This window comes from Peromyscus eremicus, chromosome 16_21, assembly GCF_949786415.1.
Source record: "Peromyscus eremicus chromosome 16_21, PerEre_H2_v1, whole genome shotgun sequence".
NCBI lineage: Eukaryota > Metazoa > Chordata > Mammalia > Rodentia > Cricetidae > Peromyscus > Peromyscus eremicus.
The window spans coordinates 37,129,633-37,147,057 of NC_081432.1; the positions used below are offsets into that span (position 1 = coordinate 37,129,633).

At 46.7% G+C, this 17,425-nt stretch overlaps 1 protein-coding gene across 6 annotated transcripts in view; it reads left to right on the forward strand.

Moving 5' to 3' along the window:
- Positions 1-17,214, forward strand: part of Kansl3 (KAT8 regulatory NSL complex subunit 3) — a 39,256-nt gene extending 22,042 nt beyond the window's left edge. For 4 of the 6 annotated variants that reach the window (XM_059281508.1, XM_059281507.1, XM_059281512.1 and 1 more), the window contains 17 exons: positions 534-665; positions 1,226-1,342; positions 1,571-1,672; positions 1,781-1,852; positions 3,332-3,406; positions 3,612-3,769; positions 6,140-6,203; positions 6,616-6,816; positions 6,943-7,099; positions 8,474-8,551; positions 9,470-9,661; positions 10,015-10,096; positions 10,652-10,782; positions 11,643-11,755; positions 12,146-12,368; positions 12,681-12,814; positions 15,257-17,214. In XM_059281508.1, the coding sequence (XP_059137491.1) occupies positions 534-665; positions 1,226-1,342; positions 1,571-1,672; positions 1,781-1,852; positions 3,332-3,406; positions 3,612-3,769; positions 6,140-6,203; positions 6,616-6,816; positions 6,943-7,099; positions 8,474-8,551; positions 9,470-9,661; positions 10,015-10,096; positions 10,652-10,782; positions 11,643-11,755; positions 12,146-12,368; positions 12,681-12,814; positions 15,257-15,277 (2,052 nt within the window). In that variant the 3' untranslated portion in view covers positions 15,278-17,214. The remainder of the gene's footprint in view (positions 1-533; positions 666-1,225; positions 1,343-1,570; positions 1,673-1,780; positions 1,853-3,331; positions 3,407-3,611; positions 3,770-6,139; positions 6,204-6,615; positions 6,817-6,942; positions 7,100-8,473; positions 8,552-9,469; positions 9,662-10,014; positions 10,097-10,651; positions 10,783-11,642; positions 11,756-12,145; positions 12,369-12,680; positions 12,815-15,256) is intronic. The other 2 variants (XM_059281509.1, XM_059281510.1) reach the window with 2 other exon arrangements.
- Positions 17,215-17,425: the final 211 nt, after the last annotated feature.

The following is a 17,425-nucleotide window of genomic DNA, read 5'->3' on the forward strand; positions in this document are numbered from 1 at the left end:
ACAGGATATGATATAAATCACAATATACACAGTATAGTAGGATATATTTTGGGGGAACAATAACAGGTTTCATTATACTTGTCTCAACTTGAAGGCTATATCCAGAAGATAGTGTAAATGTTTATTTTTTGGGACAAGGTCTAATGTATCCCAGGCTGTCCCCTGTGTAGCTGAGGGTTGACCTTGAATTTTTGATACTCTTCCATCCACCTCCCAAGTGCTGGGATCACATAGGAATGAGTCACCATGACTTCTGTGTGTCTTTTGATAGGAAAAAGTACACAAAGTACAGTCATCTGGGAAAGGGATGGTGGAATAAAATAAACTTCAGTCCATTGGTGCAGCTTACCAGATTGCCTACCAGAGGATCAGCTCTGCTTTCCTTTCACAGTGGGAGTGTACTTTGGCTGTGCACTGATTTGACATGCATAAGAGCTAAGAGCTCAGTGGGCTTCTGTGCTGAAGCACATTGCTTCTGGAGGGAAGGTTTCTCACTTGCCACTGGAAGCATCTTTGTTTATCCTTCTTTGTAGATCCCAACTTTGATCGACCGGATGCTTGTGTCATCCAACACGAAGACTGGGGCTGCAGGAGCCGAGGCCTTGTCACTCCTCCTCAAGAGGCCCTGGGACCCAGCCGTTGGTGTGCTTTCTCATAACAAGCCAGTAAGTGGAGTTCAGCCTTAACCGGCACATACAATGGTCAGACTGAGTCTTTTTGTTTTTCTCTCGAGACAGGGTTTCTCTGTGTAGTTTTGGTGCCTCTCCTGGATCTCGCTCTGCAGACCAGGCTGGCCTCGAACTCACAGAGATCCTCCTGGCTCTGCCTCCCCAGTGCTGGGATTAAAGGTGTGTGCCACCACTGCCCGGCCAGACTGAGTCTTAGAGGCTTGGCAAGGGAAGATAAGTGGCTTAACTTTCTAGAACATTAATAGCTTGGGTTCTCCTTAAAGATTCATTTCTCTTTAAAGTGGGTATTTGCTCTTGAGTGCAGGTACTCGTGGGGGTCAGAAGAGGGAACTGAGTTACAGGCACTTGACATGGGTGCTGGGAACTGAACTCTGCTTCCCTGGAAGAGCAGAGTATGCTCTTAACTGCTGAGCCGTCTGTCTAGCCATAAGCAAAGGGCTGGTGGTTGCTGTAAAGACCGTGGGATGTAGTTGTTGAGAGTTCCTAGATGAGTACCTCTTACTCAGTGGTTCTTGGACGGGATTCTGTCTCCTCAGAGCAAACTCCCTGGCTCTCCTTTGATTCTCATCGCTTCCTCTGGTCCCTCCAGCTCTGTGTTCCCTGCCTCACGCCGCCACCGCTTCTGGCAGTCACAGCTTTCCTGCTTAGGCAAGGTAATTGTAACGACAAGAGGAATTCTGGGTAGGAATGTAGTCTTGGAGGATTAAAGAAGGATGTGTGGGAGGGAGGAGGTCAAGTTTGTTGAACTCAAATGTGGTTCATCCCCTTAACTCTAATTTTGGCATTTAAGTGTCAGCTGTCTAAGAGATTTGGGATAAGTTAAGCAGAATTGAGGTTTGAAACTTGGCACTGCTGGCATGGATGCTCTTTCTTCCCTTTAGGTCATCCCTGTAGCCACCCATCTGCTGAACAATGGTAGTGGGGTAGGAGTTCTGCAGTGCCTTGAGCACATGATTGGCGCCGTGAGAAGCAAAGTGCTGGAGGTGAGAGTTCCCGGGTTGATTTAGTTGACGGAAGTACACCAGTGGTGTGGGATTGTTCTGTGCCCATCACTGTCTCCTGTTTACTGTCTTCTTTCTCTTGCCACAAAGATTCACAGCCATTTCCCACACAAACCCATCATCTTGATTGGATGGAATACAGGAGCCTTGGTGGCCTGTCATGTAAGTAAATTGTTCTATTTGGAGGTCACTGAAAACTTAAAGGTGGTCATGGAAACAGTGCTTGCTGCTATTACTATTTTGAATTCTTCTTTGTCCTCGTGATAGATACTTTGTGTGGGAACTGCATTTACATCGTGGGAGACAGTCTGAGTTTTTAAATGTTACTAAGGAAATGTTACTATAGCAAGAATAGAGTAGTAAATAAATTCCTTGATCTCCTCATCTAGCTTTACCAGTGATCAACTCATAGCCAGGCTTACTTTTGACTTATTCCTGCCCACTTTCTCTGTGCTCCAGATTATTTTGAAGAAAGTTTCAAAGTATGATGACACATGCTTATAATATTATTTAGCACTAGGTAGGCTGAGGCGGAAAGATTACCATGAGTTTGGGGCTAGATTGGGCTGCATATAGTGAGTTCTGGGCTAGCCCAAACTTCTTAGAAGAGAAAACAAAACTATTGAAAAGTTCCAACTACAGCTGGGCAGTGGTAGCTCACGCTTTTAACCCCAGCACTTGGGGTGGCAGAGGCAGGTGGATCTCTTGAGTTCAAGGCCAGCCTGGTCTACAGAGCAAGTTCCAGGACAGCCAGGGCTACACAGAGAAACCCTGCCTCCAAAAAAAAAAAAAAAAATCCAAATACTATATTTCATTTATATATGTTTGAGCATGTAAAAAGATTTCCTTTTCTCCAGACTTAAATACCATATTGCGCTTTCTCAACATTTCAAATGGAGACAAATGAGTAGTTTTAAATTTGATGTTGTATTCAAGTTGGTTTCCTTTATAAATATGAAGGAACATTTTTTCCCTGCATGTATATATCAGCTTGTGTAAGTGTCCTTGACTTTCAAAAGCTCCCTTCTTCCAACCAGCATAATGAAGTGTGATATCCAGAGTAGTGAGAGAGCAAGCATCCGATATACTGCGAACAACCTGACACAGAACTCTCAGCTGTGTGGGAGCGATCCCTTAAAACTACTGATAAGAGATTTCTCCACTTAAGGGACAGGGTTGGCATTTGTGTTTTTACTATGTTTGGGGATGTTTCTCTGTGTTCTGGGGCTGGAACCCAGGGCCTTGCACATGAGAAGTAAGTGTGCTGCTCTGAGCTAGCTGTATCTCCCAGCCTGGCAACATTTGTGGGGTTTTTTTTTATTATTATTATTATATTTGTTCTCAATAACAAAGTCCGTAAGGAGGGCTCTGGTCTAGGTTGCTGATGGGGCTGAAGTATGACAACTCCCATCAGGCTCAGGTGTATGTGGGGACCTATCAGGGCTCCAGTTCTCTAGGAGGTGACTGCCTGTGTTCTGTACACTTAATCATGCCATGGTTGATAAAACTGAAGGCTAAGACAAGCAAGAAAGGCTGGAACCAGCTAGTGGCTCTGGACTAACCAGTCCCACCTGCATTCTGGGGAGGCTGAGGTGCAATGAATTCACTTGCCTTAAAGATGAATGGTGCCCTTACTTACAGGTGTCTGTGATGGAGTACGTCACTGCAGTTGTCTGCCTTGGGTTTCCTCTGCTTACTGTGGATGGCCCCCGGGGGGTAAGAGCGAGGTGAAACTGGTTGGTCTTTGGCAGTGGCAGTGGGAGTGGGGAACAGCAGGAATGTGGGACAATGGAGTGCATGCTGCATCCAGGGTGGGACAAGGTCTCCTGCAGGTTCACAACTGACTTTTCTGAACAGCCTCAAGGTCAGTGCTTCCTGAGTACCAATTGGCTAGATCTAAACTGCTGCTTGTCTCTTTTAGGATGTGGATGATCCCCTCTTGGACATGAAGACTCCAGTCCTCTTTGTCATTGGTCAGAATTCTCTACAGTGTCACCCTGAAGCCATGGAAGACTTCCGGGAAAAGATTAGAGCAGAAAATAGCTTGGTGGTGGTGGGAGGAGCTGATGATAATCTCAGGTGGGTACATTCCTCTAGAGCTGAGAGGGAACATGTTAGAATGTAAGAATGCTTGTCCAAGATGGCAGTGTCATGGTAGACCAGTGACAGAAATAAGTCAGAGTTGCATCCTATAATCCCAGTATATGTTCAGGAGACTGAGGCAAAAGGATTCAGTTTGAGGCCAGCCTGGCCCTTGAACCTGTCTTAAAAACTTAAAAACAAGCTGTGCGGTGGTGGCGCATGCCTTTGATCTCAGGACTTGGGAGGCATAGGCAGGCGGATCTCTGAGATCGAGACCAGCCTGGTCTACAGAGTGAGTTCCAGGACAGCCAGGGATATACAGAGAAACCCTGTCTTGAAAAACAAAAAACGAAAAAAAACTTTAAAGCTGCAAAAATAGTACAAGAAATCTGAAATCTCATCTATCGTTCACCTAGAGTTTCTTGTAAAACCAGAATTCTCAAAATGAGGAAACTAATGTCAACTTGATAGTTGTTGTCTGGTTTGAGTAACAAACTTAGATTTCATCAGTGTCTCCCTAATGTCTGTCTCTCTTCTTGAGATAGGATTTCTTGCAGCCTAGGCTGTGCTCAGATTTACCATGTACTAAGGATGACCTTGAACACATTCCTTCTGCCTGGTCTTTAGTGTTTGTTTTCTGCGACCTTGACACTGTACTGATTGCATTGAAAATGTTCAGTGTATCCTGTTTGGGGATACGTGATTCAATTTGTCTTAACCACCACTGATAATAACTTTGATCATGCAGTTGAGATAGCTACTGTGGGGTTCTCCACTATGAAATTATTGTTTTTCCCTTTGTAATTAGGAGTCATCTTGTGGGGAGAAGGTACTTTGAGATTCTTTGTCATCAGACTTTTCCTGGGCTAGGCATTTAAAAAAATTTTTTTTCCTTAGTGAAGATCAGTGTGAACATAGATTACGTGTGTTAAGCCTAACTGGATACATTTTGAAGTATAAATAAAACCAAATTTTGGGAGGGGTTTTAGAAAACACCTTTACTTATAAGGGTTTTTGTTTGTTTCTTGAGACAGTCTCGATATATAGCTCTGGCTGTCCTGGAACTGTCTCTCTGGAGACCAGGCTGGCCTTGAACTCACAGAGATCTGCCTGACTGCCTCCCAAGTGCCGGGACTAAAGGCGTGCTCCATCACGCCTGGTTTCAGATGTCTGTTTTTAACTGGACAGTTGAGGCAAATGCCTGCTCCTGTCTGTCTGGTTTCTACTCCGGCATATTGGAGGGTCTTTCTGGCCTTTGTCATTTGCTACTTGATTGTCGATGTTCAACGCATTGTTTTCACGTAAACACATTATTTTTGCAGAATTCAGATGATCCACAAGAGATTTAGTGTGAGTGTGTGTGTGTGTGTGTGTGTGTGTGTGTGTGTGTGTGGATTTGTTGGAGGGAATGGACAAGGATGGGAATGCTGGGTATTGTTGAGTTGTGTTGTGGTGAGGAGACATTGGCACAGATTGAAAATCATTGGACCAAGAATTGGGAAACTTCAGTTTCTCTTAATTCCTTTATGTAGAAGTTTGGGTGAGTTGCTTTATTTCTGTAACTCACTATCCTCATCTGAAAACTGATGGTGTTAATGTAAGATCAGAGATGAGCTGCCAGTCATTTGGGAGAAAATATTTTGAGACTCTTGTCTTTGACATCAAACTTTCATTACAGTACACTTTACATTTACTTTAAAAAAAAATTTTGAGATCGAGTCTCTCTATTGTAACCCTAGCTGTCCTGTAGCTCCTTAGGTAGACCAGGTCAGCCTAAAACTTGCAGAAAACTGTGTGCCTCTGCCTGAGTGCTGAAATTAAAGGTGTATGTTACCACACCTGTCTAAAAAAATTTAAGTTACATTTTTATTACTGATTTTTGTGTGTGTGAATGTTCCCATTGCCATAGCGCTTTTAATGACAATCAGGTCAACTTGGAGTTAGTTCTGTCCTTAAACTATGGGTCTTCAGGTTGGAGAATCAGCGTGAACATAGGTATTGTTTGTATTAAGCTTCATTTAATTCATTTTGGAAGTTAAATATAGTTTTAATAATGTTACTGTCCATCGTATAACTTAGGGGCCTGGTTTTCCCTTTGCCAAGAGCCTCAGTCAGAAACCACATTTTTGTTATTTTGAGGTAGGGTCTTTCTTGTAGATAGAATTTTTCACAGGCCCCCCGCTCCTCTGTCTGTGTGTGTGTGTGGGGGGGGGGGGATGGAAGTACATGTGTTCCAGGATGTGTGTGGAGGTCACACGACAGCTTTCACGTCCGCTCTCCTTTCACTCTGGTGGCAGAGTGCGAGCGCTCTGACCTGCTCAGTTGTCTCACTGGCCTCACGGTTTCTCTTTTTTTTTTGCCTCTTAGAATAAGCAAAGCAAAGAAGAAGTCAGAAGGGTTGACTCAAAGCATGGTGGACAGATGTATCCAGGTAAACAGTTTTCTCTTGCTTTGTAAAGGGGGGGGCCTCCTTCCTCTTGCCTTGGGTTTAGTCTTACTGGCAGCAGCCTCCGTCGCTCTGGACCATGAAGGGTATCAGGTGGGTTCTGTGGTATACCTAAGTCACAGTTAAAGAAAGGGGAAGAGGGAGAAACAGCAGAGGAGAGGAGAACTGGGATAGGGATACGGGTGAGGCATCTCGGGGTGCAGTGTGCCCAGAGCTGCTTTCACATGGGCACCTGCTGGGCTTCGCCAAGCATAGCAGCTAAGGAGCGTGGCCTTCATGTGGCCTTGTGAGTGGGAAGAACCATCATTTGGGAGTAGAGTTCTATTTACCTTGATTTTATCTAGGAGGGTCCTATTCTCCAGAGAAGGACTTAGACCTTACCTCGTTTTCACACTAGGATGAGATTGTGGACTTCCTGACTGGAGTGCTCACTCGTGCTGAGGGGCATGTGGGTTCTGAGCCTCGGGATCAGGACGCTGAGAAGAAGAAGAAGCCCCGAGATTTGGCCCGAAGAGACTTGGCCTTTGAAATTCCTGAGCGAGGCAGTCGGCCTGCTTCCCCAGCTGCCAAACTCCCCACCTCCCCCTCGGGCTCAGAGGTAGTGTGGGCAGGGAGGGAGCACCTTTGTTGAGGTGTGAAGATGCATAATTGGTTATTCCCTTGTGGAGATCCAGGGAGCCAAGTGATGGTTGGATGCAAACCTCTTTGGACCTTCTCTACCCAGGATCTCTCCAGTGTGTCCAGCAGCCCCACCTCTAGTCCTAAGACCAAAGTGACCACGGTGACCTCTGCTCAGAAGTCCAGTCAGATTGGGGCTTCCCAGCTGCTGAAAAGACATGTGCAGAGGACAGAAGCTCTACTGACCCACAAACAAGCCCAAGGTACAGACTCCTGGCCCCGCAGCCTCAGTGGGGTTCTGTCTCCTGCAGCTGATGTCATGTGGCAGTTGGGAAGCATTAGATCTGCAGTGCAAGGGGCACCCTTTCTCATATGGATTCTAGGCAAAATCAGGTTGAAATGAATGCCAAGGCTGTGTGGGACTAGCCTTGTATTTGATAGTCACAGCCTTGTTTGTTGGTGTGCTGGAGACATTGAGCTAAGCTGACTGTGTGTAGTAGCCTGACCTTTCTTGTAATTACTGATTGGAGAAGTATGTATTTTGCCATCCGTTTCTGTAGTCAGAGTCTTTCCAGATGATAAACATGGGGTGACTGATTGTTCCTCGGATTCTAGGCCAGCTCCCCTTGCCCTTCTTTGTTTTGTTCTTGAAGAGTTCAGAGTTCTGTGATGGATTGTCTACAGATTTGGTCAGGGTTCTGCAGTTACACTTCAGATGAGGGTGGAGAATATTTGTATTGTTGACATTAGGGTTTGGAGGAATCCACAGGCTGTGTGAAGAACTGTAGAAAAGGAAAATTCAGTGAGTTGAGAAAGAATCAGCATCAGTGGCTCTGTCCCTTATGTCGGTCCTTTCCACCCCTACCCCGACATGATCCTCTGCTCACCTCTCCTTGTGCTTTTTTTTTTTTTTTTTGGTTTTTTTGAGACAGGGTTTCTCTGTGTAGCTTTGCACCTTTCCTGGAACTCACTTGGTAGCCCAGGCTGGCCTCGAACTCACAGAGATCCGCCTGGCTCTGCCTTCCGAGTGCTGGGATTAAAGGCGTGCGCCACCACCGCCCGGCCCCCTTGTGCTTTTAATGGAGCCAAAGAGTTACCACCTAAACCAAGACTTCTTATGAAATGCCACTAACAAGTATGAGTGGGTGCGTGACGGCAGCGAAAGAGGCTAGGTGCCTAGCTCTGCGGATGCCCTGTGACCCAGCTTTTTCAGAGTTCCTGGTGGGATTCCCTCAGAAATTTGGTAAAGGCAGGGCTGGCAGATTGTTGTATTTCTGGGTAGCATGATTAGTGGAGATACTAAGGTGATGTTGAAGGCTGTGTGGTGAGCTGGGTTTAGGATGGGACGCAGCAGCCCTAAAACCACGGCTTTAGCAGAGCTGATGGGTGGGTGAGGAGTAGGAGTTAATACAGACAGAGCCCCCACTGCCTGTCACCCCTCCATGGAGTTGACTTGCCCTGGCTTGTTAAGGCTACACAGTGGCCCATGTGGCAAGTACACAGCAAAATCGGGTTCCAGATCAGTGTAGCTCCCTCAGAAAGAGCATCCACTGACCACTTTCATCTTTTCCTCGTTCCCACTCTTCCTTCATTCTCTAGCTGGCTGTGATTCTATAATTCTTTCTGATTCATTCCAGCACAGTTTGCTGCTTTTCTGAAACAAAACATGCTGGTGAGGAAAGCTTTTCCTCCCGGCGCCTCCTCCTGTCTCTTTGGTGAGTATTGCTTTCACCTGCTCGCCTGGGCTTGCTGCTCTCCTCCCCTGCCTCTCACTCTCCCCTCTCTCCACTCCATTTCTTCGTTTCCTCTCTTCTGTCTCCCGACTCTTTCCACCAGCTCCCCTTGCTTATGCCTTTGCCGGTCTCGGGTCTTTCTCTTGGTTTCTCATGGTGTCTTTTGCTTTCTCACTGTGGTTTTGTTTTTTTTTGCCATGCTTCTTGGTCTGTCTTTCTCTTGTGTGCCTGTGGCCTGTTGCCTGCACCTCCTTGTCTGTTTTCTCCCTGCCGTGGTTCTTTCCATCCTGACTGCTGCAAGCATACCAGCACTTCAAACACTCGCTTTCCTCCTCTGTCTTAGGCCAGGACATTGATCCCTAAGCAGTCCATCTAATTGGTGATTGATTCCCTCACTGTGCCCCATGCCAGGAACTCCTCCCCCCATTCACTGGGCTGCTGTCTTCCTCTCTAGACCCCCCTATTTGCCTGTGGTAAGAGGGACTAAAGGGAGGAGACTTTTGAGTATAAAGAGTAGAACTGAGAAAGCCTAAAGATCAGCAAATCCAGAAGGCTTGCCTTTGTACACAATGATCTGTTGGAGTTCATGGAAGCCCATATCCCCAGACCTGGTTGTGACATTGGTCACTTCTGCCCTGTTATATTTGGGCAGCATCTGAGATGCTGCCTCACCCAGTAGTTCCTGAGAGCCAGCAAGTCCAGGGCAGCTGAATGGACTAGAGCTATCTCTGAGGTGCTCCAAGTTGAGTCCACAATGGGTGGGAGCTGAGATAGAAATATGAGGTGTAGCTAGTTCCTGGGGTATTTCTCCTGTGTGTCCCCACATGGCTGCTTCTGGCTGGCTTTAACCTATGGTATTTATAAGCTTACGGAAGATCTTACCTCAGCTCCGTTTCTTAGTTCCCATTTCATCAGAACCCATGGAGGAGGCAGAGAAAGAGGAGCTTAGGGTCCAGCTGAAGCGGCACCATCCTTCCAGTCCTCTTCCTGGCGCAAAGCCCTCCAAGCGACCAAAGATCAAAGTGTCCCTGATCTCCCAGGGGGACACAGCTGGAGGGCCTTGTGTTCTTTCTCAAGGTGGAACACCTGAAGGTGAGTCTTTTATGGAGTGTTTGGTAAAGGCTGACCAGCTTTCTGAGACAGCCCAGGCTCTGTCAGTGTCAAGGACACCTGGGACAGACAGATGGTCTGAGGTCACCTTGTCTCAACAAGGGAGACAATATAAATAGTTGTGGGACCATTTAGAACACTTGATATTTTGTCCCTTTCTGGTTTTCAGCTAAGGTAATGAGATACTCCAGAAAGCTTAAAAGATGGAAGTAAGGAGGAACCTCGGCTCTCCTGTAATAGCATAGCTGTTCTTTTTTCTCTTTCCAGTCTTAAATTTCACCTTGGTTGTAGTGGCAAATTAGGACTGGCCTTTGGTCTGGGGGTTTGTTTTGCAGCCCCTGGGGGGAAACCCATCACCATGACGCTGGGAACTTCCTCGGGAGCCAAGGAACTCACTGGACTTCTCACCTCAGCCAAGTGAGTATGCCTTTGGCCTTTCCTAGTCCCTCCTTTCCCTTCACTCAGTTTCTGGTTTGTTTGTGTTGGGGGAAGTTGAGAGATTCTGGAGTCTGTCAGTTAGGAGCATGAGACTTCTTTCTCACTGGGTGCTTTCCTTCATTTCTGTCAGTTTAGAGTTCATTTGTCCTTATGAGATTGCAGAGCATCCACTGACTTTATTAAGACCTCAGTTCTTGCCGGGCGGTGGTGGCGCACGCCTTTAATCCCAGCACTCGGGAGGCAGAGCCAGGCGGATCTCCGTGAGTTCGAGGCCAGCCTGGACTACCAAGTGAGTCCCAGGAAAGGAGCAAAGCTACACAGAGAAACCCTGTCTCGAAAAACCAAAAAAAAAAAAAAAAAAAAAAGACCTCAGTTCTTTAATTTAGGCCTAACCTTTAGAAGGATAAATTTGGGGCTTAGAAGCTGAAACAAAGAAAGAGAAAATTCTTCCTTGCCGGACTTGGTTCTGATCACTCCCTCTGTGGCTGTGGGCTGCTGCCCTTTGGATGATAGGGCTCCTTTTCTTTTTTCAAGGTCAAGTTCTTCTGAAGGTGGAGTTATAGCCAGCGCAGCCCCATCTGTGGCTTCCAGCAGTGCCACACCCAATGCCATCCACACACTGCAGAGCCGCTTGGTGGCCACTTCTCCTGGCAGCTCTCTTCCAGGTATCTTGTAACCCATCACACTGTCCACCAGCAATCTTAGATCTGCCGCTGGAGGGTGATCTTAGACCAGGAGCTCTGGAACTGGAACTCGAGGGAATATCTCTGCTCTCCAGTGATTGCAGAAGCTAACAAGACCAGAATTAGCTTGGATGAGGGAAATTCCTTGTCTTTAATATCTAAAGGGGCTGTGTCCTCTACTGTGAGGATGGGCGATGCCTGTATTGTGATTCTCCTTTTTAATACCTCTGACTGAATCAAGAGAGGTGTTGCTAAACTGGATATTAGCAAAATGAGGTATGTTTTTCCTAGTTTTTTCTGACCCCAGCCTTATGGAAGGGCTGGTCACCTGATCCCATAACTTAGAGCATTGCTAAATTATCTTTCCATTAAGCAGATTTTTTACTTTGAGAATGTTGGATCGTGTGTAATGCAGTCAGGTATCTGAATCCACTTGGCTTCAAAAGTCTTTCTTCTTATCTAGAAATAGAGGGGATTTAGGTTTCTAAAGTGTGATTTGCCGGGCAGTAGTGGCACACACCTTTAATCCCAGCACTCAGGAGGCAGAAGCAGGCAGATCTCTGTCAGTTCAAGGCTAGCCTGGTCTACAGAGTGAGTTCCAGGACAGCCAGGGCTGTTTCACGAGAAACCTTGTCTTTAAAAAAAAAATTGGGATTTAAGTTATCTGGTTTTCCTAATGATGCATTTTGAGCAAGATTTAGAACAACTTGAATTGCAGCACAAATCCAAGGCTGGCGTAGCACCTCTCCTTGTGTTAGGGCAAGTTGAAGTTGTTGGTCAGGGTGAAAGGGTGCCTGCTTGAGTGACTGACCTCTGCTGCTACTTGCTGTGTCCTCTCCTAGGGGCTACTTCGGCCAGCAGCCTCCTCCAAGGCCTCAGCTTCAGCTTACAGGATATTAGCACCAAGACCTCTGGTCTCCTCCCAGGAAGTCCCTCTCCAGGGCCAGCCCCACAGGTATATCATCTGCTGTGTTTGGCAGTGCGGGATTAGGACTCCTAATTTTGTCAGGGAGATTATGTCTGGGGTCAGTAGGTTAAGAACAAAGAACCTTCTAAATATGTAGCCAAAAAACTACCACATGTTATAATCTGTGACTTACTGTATGGCCTTGGGTGAGATTCTTAACTTCTCTGTCTTATTTCTTTATCTATAAAATAAGGTAATGATATTAGCTCGCTCATGTATTTGTGATAATTAAAGATGATATATGCAAAATGCCTGGAAGAGCACCTTAACATGTGGTGGACACTATGTGTGTTAGCTTTTAATAGTAGCTGTGGGCTCTCCAGGCTCTAATGTTCTGGTGGGTGGTAACTTCTAATCATCTTGTTATGTGTCCAATAGGCCGCCAGTGTGAAATTGCCAACCCCCATGCAGAACCTGGGTGCCATCACCACAGGCACAAGCACCATCGTCCGTACCATTCCTGTGGCCACCACTCTGTCCTCCTTGGGTGCCACTCCTGGTGGGAAGCCCACTGCTATCCACCAGCTGCTGACCAATGGGGGCCTCGCTAAGTTGGCAAGCAGCCTACCTGGTTTAGCTCAGATTTCTAACCAAGCATCAGGTGAGTCTCATGAAAATAATGGGGACTTGCAGATCTGGGCTTTTCCATAGCACTTCACTAGCCGTAGGCAAGGTGTAAACCCAGCACCACATGGTCCTGGCCTTGATTCTTAGATTCAGCTCTGTGGAGCCCAGCCCCCGCAGAGGTCTAGAGAACACAGGAAGTTTCCTGTTGCCTTTCAAATTGACTGATAGGGGTAGACCTACCCACCCAGGAAGGAAACCAAGAGGATGTTTTTTATGGGAAGAAACTGTTACCTGAAAGAGGCTATGAATCCTCTGTCTTCCGTATCTATGTCTGTCTCTTACTTAGGCTTAAAGGTCCCCACCACCATTACTCTGACACTCCGTGGCCAGCCCAGCAGAATCACCACGCTAAGCCCTATAGGCTCAGGAGCAGCACCATCCGAGGAGCCCACCTCCCAGATGCTGCCCTCTAGCTCACAGGTGAGTTGGCTTAGATGGACCCAGGAAGTGAGCTCCAGTTCTAGGTAAATTTGGGGCCAGCCAAAGGGTTGACCAAAGCTGCCATTGTACTAAATTTGGTTGACAGACCAGATTCAAATTTGAACCCCGAGGTTTATAGCTTTTTCACGTTGAGCAAGGCAGGACCTCTCTGAGTCTCCTTATCTATAAAACTCCTAGCTGTTGTGAGGATTGAGTTTGTGAATAGTCAAGGATGGCCATGGCTGGGTATAATGTTTTTGTGTGTTTGCCTCTTCCTTCTCTCCTCCACTCTTGATTTCCTCATTCAGAACTGGTGAGTAGAGGCCGATTCTCAGACCTTGTCTTCATTGCCTCAGAACAGGCCCTGAAGGTCATGTCCATCAAAGCACCAAGGAACAGAAAGAACACTTCTGTACTGTTTGATGCAGTGTATAACAACAACAAAACAACAACAAAAACCCCAAAACTCTTTCTATTGTACTCTACAAGGACTGAAATGCTCTTTTACAAAACTAGTCAGCAACAGTACACACACAGAAGAAACTCTAGACTAACAGTAGTAAATGGACTCTCAAGTGAAGTAGAAGCCAGTGGAAAGGATACACTCCCCTTTCCAATAGTAGGCTCTTCTCTTCTCAATTTGTTCTCCTTTCAGGCTACTCTCGGGGCATTTCCTCAGTTGAGGTTCTCTCAGAATTATTCTATCTTGTGTCTTTTTTTTTTTTTTTTTTTTGAGACAGGGTTTCTCTGTGTAGCTTTGGAGCCTTTCCTAGATCTTGCTCTGTAGACCAGGCTGTCCTCAAACTCATAGAGATCCGCCTGCCTCTGCCTCCCGAGTGCTGGGATTAAAGGCTTGTGCCACCACTGCCCGGCTCGTTGTTTCTGAGACATGCTCTCACATATGTAGCTCAGACTGGTCTCTATTTTAGCATTCTTCCTCATCCTCCTAAGTACTGGGGTTTTTGTCCTCATGCCTAGCATTTATTTGTGTAACTTTTTATATGTGATAACGGTATTTTACCTAATTTTGGTTTTGTTGTTTTACTGTATGTGGCTGTGGCTGGCCTGGAACGCGCTATGTAGATTAGGTTGGCCTCAAACTCAGAGACATCAACCTGCCTTCTAAGTGTTGGAATTAAAGGCTGGAACTATCATGTCTGGCTCATTTAATGAAAAAACAGTTCTTTTTGGGTGGGGATGGTCAGGTGTTTGCCCAGCATGCATGAAGCCCTAAATACACCAAATAAGTCAGGCAAGGTGGTGCATGCCTATAATACCAGCATCCAGGAGATAGAGTCAGGAGACTCAGAAGGTCATCCTCAGCTGACCTGGGCCAGTGGGAACCTATCTTAAGTAGTTTTTGTCATTGTCCTCCTCCTTCTCTTTTTAATTTTAAGATTTCTTAGTATAGTACTCGTGCAAAGAATGGATTTTAAAGAGTGTAAGTACCAGCTAACTTTTATTGTATCCATGAAAGCATTTAATTACCTGGTTTCTGGACTAAATAGTGCTTCCATCATGTTTCCTTAATGGGAATGAGCTATTGTGTGTCCTGATAACTCAGGGCTGCAAATGGAAGAAGACTATGTTGTAGTATACATCATAGTTCTGAGAATGGATTCCTTGTTTAGACTGTAATCTCTGTGTCCTTCTGACCACACCATGATGGTGGCAGGCTGGGAGGCCCTCCTCCAGCTGTTGCCCGTGGCAGTTGGCCTCACTGCAGCCTTGCAGGAGTCCCTGCCCAATTACGCTTAAAATCAGGACAATGACTTCCTCCTGTGTGGAGCCTTGTCCTGGATCCTCTGTCAGTTTATCAACCCTTCTTCATCCTTCCCCTTCCATGTTCTTCCTTTTCACTGTGGTCCTGAGGTTTCTGAAAGTGTGAAATAGGGAAACATGGTAGACTTGTTGAAAAGATGCCATCCCTCTTCCCAGGCTGCAGGCCTCAACAGTCTGCTACCCTTCGTGCCTCCAAAATTCCCAGGACCTAAAAATTAAAAATGATACTGTCAGAATGGTCGTGGGAATTTCCCTTTGGTTCTGTCTAGTCACTCACCTGTTTCCTTTTCTGTGCGTTCCTCTCCTGTCCTTGGGTGTGATAAAGGCTAAGAACTAACTGATCATTGTGGTTGAGCATGGATTATACTATTGATGCTTCGTGCAGTTATCTCACGTAATCCTAGGAAGCAGGTGCTGCCATCTGTGTGCACAGGTGAGGAAAAGAAAGCTCGGAGCCTGTGAGCTAGTGAGCCCCTTACCCTAAGGAGTGGCCAGGTGAGCCTGACTCCAGAACCCACCTTCTGTTAAGTACATCACACCAGAGGGCTGCTTTCCTGTTGATTATTACATTGGATTAAGTTCTCAGGAGTGAGATGAGTGAGTCAGAGGAGGGGTCTAGCCTGACCAAGCTTTAACCCTTTTTCACCCTTCTGCCCACAGCGCCTGCCTCCAGCACCCTGAATATGCCAGCAATATGTCCTCCTTACCAGGTTGGTGACAGCTGCCTCAAGGTGAACCGTGTGGTCCTGCTGAGCCGTCTGAGTGTCTGAAGACATCCTAAAGACAGTCGTTTCCACCTTCTACCAGCTGTCTTTAGGGTTGGGCCTCTGGGTCTTGAGAGGGCATTAGGCCAGGTGATACAGTGCCAGCAAGGGGAGTGTTGTCCAGGGCCAGCAGGTTGGTTCCTGGAATCCCCAGCAGGACTGGCCGTGTGTGGATTATTGGCATTTCTACCCCAACACTAATGTCATTTGACCCCAGTGTCAGTATAGAGCTGCTCACTGCAGTTCATGACGAAGGCAGGGAGAATTGGGCTGTCAGCTTTGAGCCCTTCAGCTGCTGGGGCAGTGAGGAACGGTTGTTAGCAGGCCCTTTTCTTCTTCACCGCGGTTTGTGCACTGTCTGTACCAGAGAGCCTGTAGGTCCAAAAAGACTGAAGATGAGGGATGGAGCAGCCAGAGCAAGTGGGTGGCAAGACACACCCACAGACCCTGTGCTGCTGACAGTTCGGGCTTGGGACTCTGCATGACACTTGAGGACCTAAGATTAGCTAGAGAAGTGGAGTGTCAGCCGAGTCAGAGTTCTCTCTGGTGCCTGGTGACAAAGCAGGTTGACCGGCTCCCATGCTGCTGGTCTAGGAGTTGGAGCGGTAGACAGTGAAGGCTGTGCTTCAGAGTTGGTCCCTTTTCCTTGGAACTTTGTCTTTCTGTTAGAAGAAGGGAGGTTGTAGTGACTACTGTGTGAGGCTCTGGTGCCAGCCTGAGCCTTGCAGATCATGGTCCCTGGTGATGTGGACACTGAAGATGGAGCTGAGCCTCATCTCCTAGGATACTGTGCAGATGGAGCTTGGAGTTCAGCTCTGAATTTGTGTTCCAGAGCAGGCTCCTTTCCTTTTCATACTTAGAAAGTTTCCGTCAAGATGAGAAATAAGGGAACTCAAGTGTGATTTCGGTGATAGGGCCATACACAGCTACACCAAAGCCTCTCACTGTAATCTGAGTGGAAACTAGTGTTGAGGAGCCTCAGGCAAGTCAGGTCAGAGACATGTGATAGGAGTAGAGGGTGCTCTCCAAGCTCCGCCCTGGCCTTGGCTATGGAGCTGCCCTCACAGTGCTTGCTTGACCGTGGGGCTGTATTCTGAAATTCAGAAGGCCTTCAGTGAGTTTGAGAAGGTATGAAATCTGGAAGAGGCCTCTAGTGCTGAGGCTTTGAGAGCTTCATAGTTCAGAGCATATAACCACCAAAAGAGAGAGGATAAGACTGTGGGGCTCTGTGAAACTTGGAGGGATCACTTAGGTTGGCAGAGGGCCCTGAACAACCCTTTGTGACTTAGGAGAACAGCTTCAACAACACTGGAGGGGCTGCTCCTGAGAGATGCTGCCCCTGTGTTCTGGAACCAAAGAAAACTTGTACCCTGCTTTGGTGGTGAATCTGTGTACATCCCATGGGTGACTTCTGAGGCATGGCCTATGTACCTTGAAGAGCTGCAAAACTGAGGAAGGGGAACTACAACATACTGATCTTCACCTTGAGGGACTGACCACCAAGGAAGTGCCTGGAGTCTGTGGATCACATTCCCCAGAGCCCATCTCAAACCACACTGTCAGAAGTGGAAACACGCTTTACCCTACCCGTCTTGTGTCAGACTTGAGGGCATAGCCTCAGAAGGTAATACTCTTATGGAGTATGTAGAAGGATCAGGAAGGCTTTAAATTCTCGAGCAACAGATGTATTGTAAATGCCCCCATGAAGTTGTCTGTGGCTTTGAGAAGAGGTCACAGGGGCAGAGACTTGTCCACCTTTGGTTGTATTGCAGTAATAATTTGGGGATGGATGAATTCATAGAAGTGAGCCATAGTGATGGTTCTGATCTTTCGTTATCAAAAATAATTAAAAAAAAAAAACTTTGCATTGTTTCAGCTTGTTTTCATTTGATTTTGCATGCTTTGGGAATTGCCTGTGTAGTGGAGACAGACTAGAAAGAGTGGTAGGTGCTTGAGATTATTTTGCTGCTGTCAGATGCTGAGGCCTAGTTACTTTAATTCCTAAGAAACATCAAAACAAAAGCAGGTTTCGTGTAGTCTAGGCAGACCTCGGATTTGCTGTGTA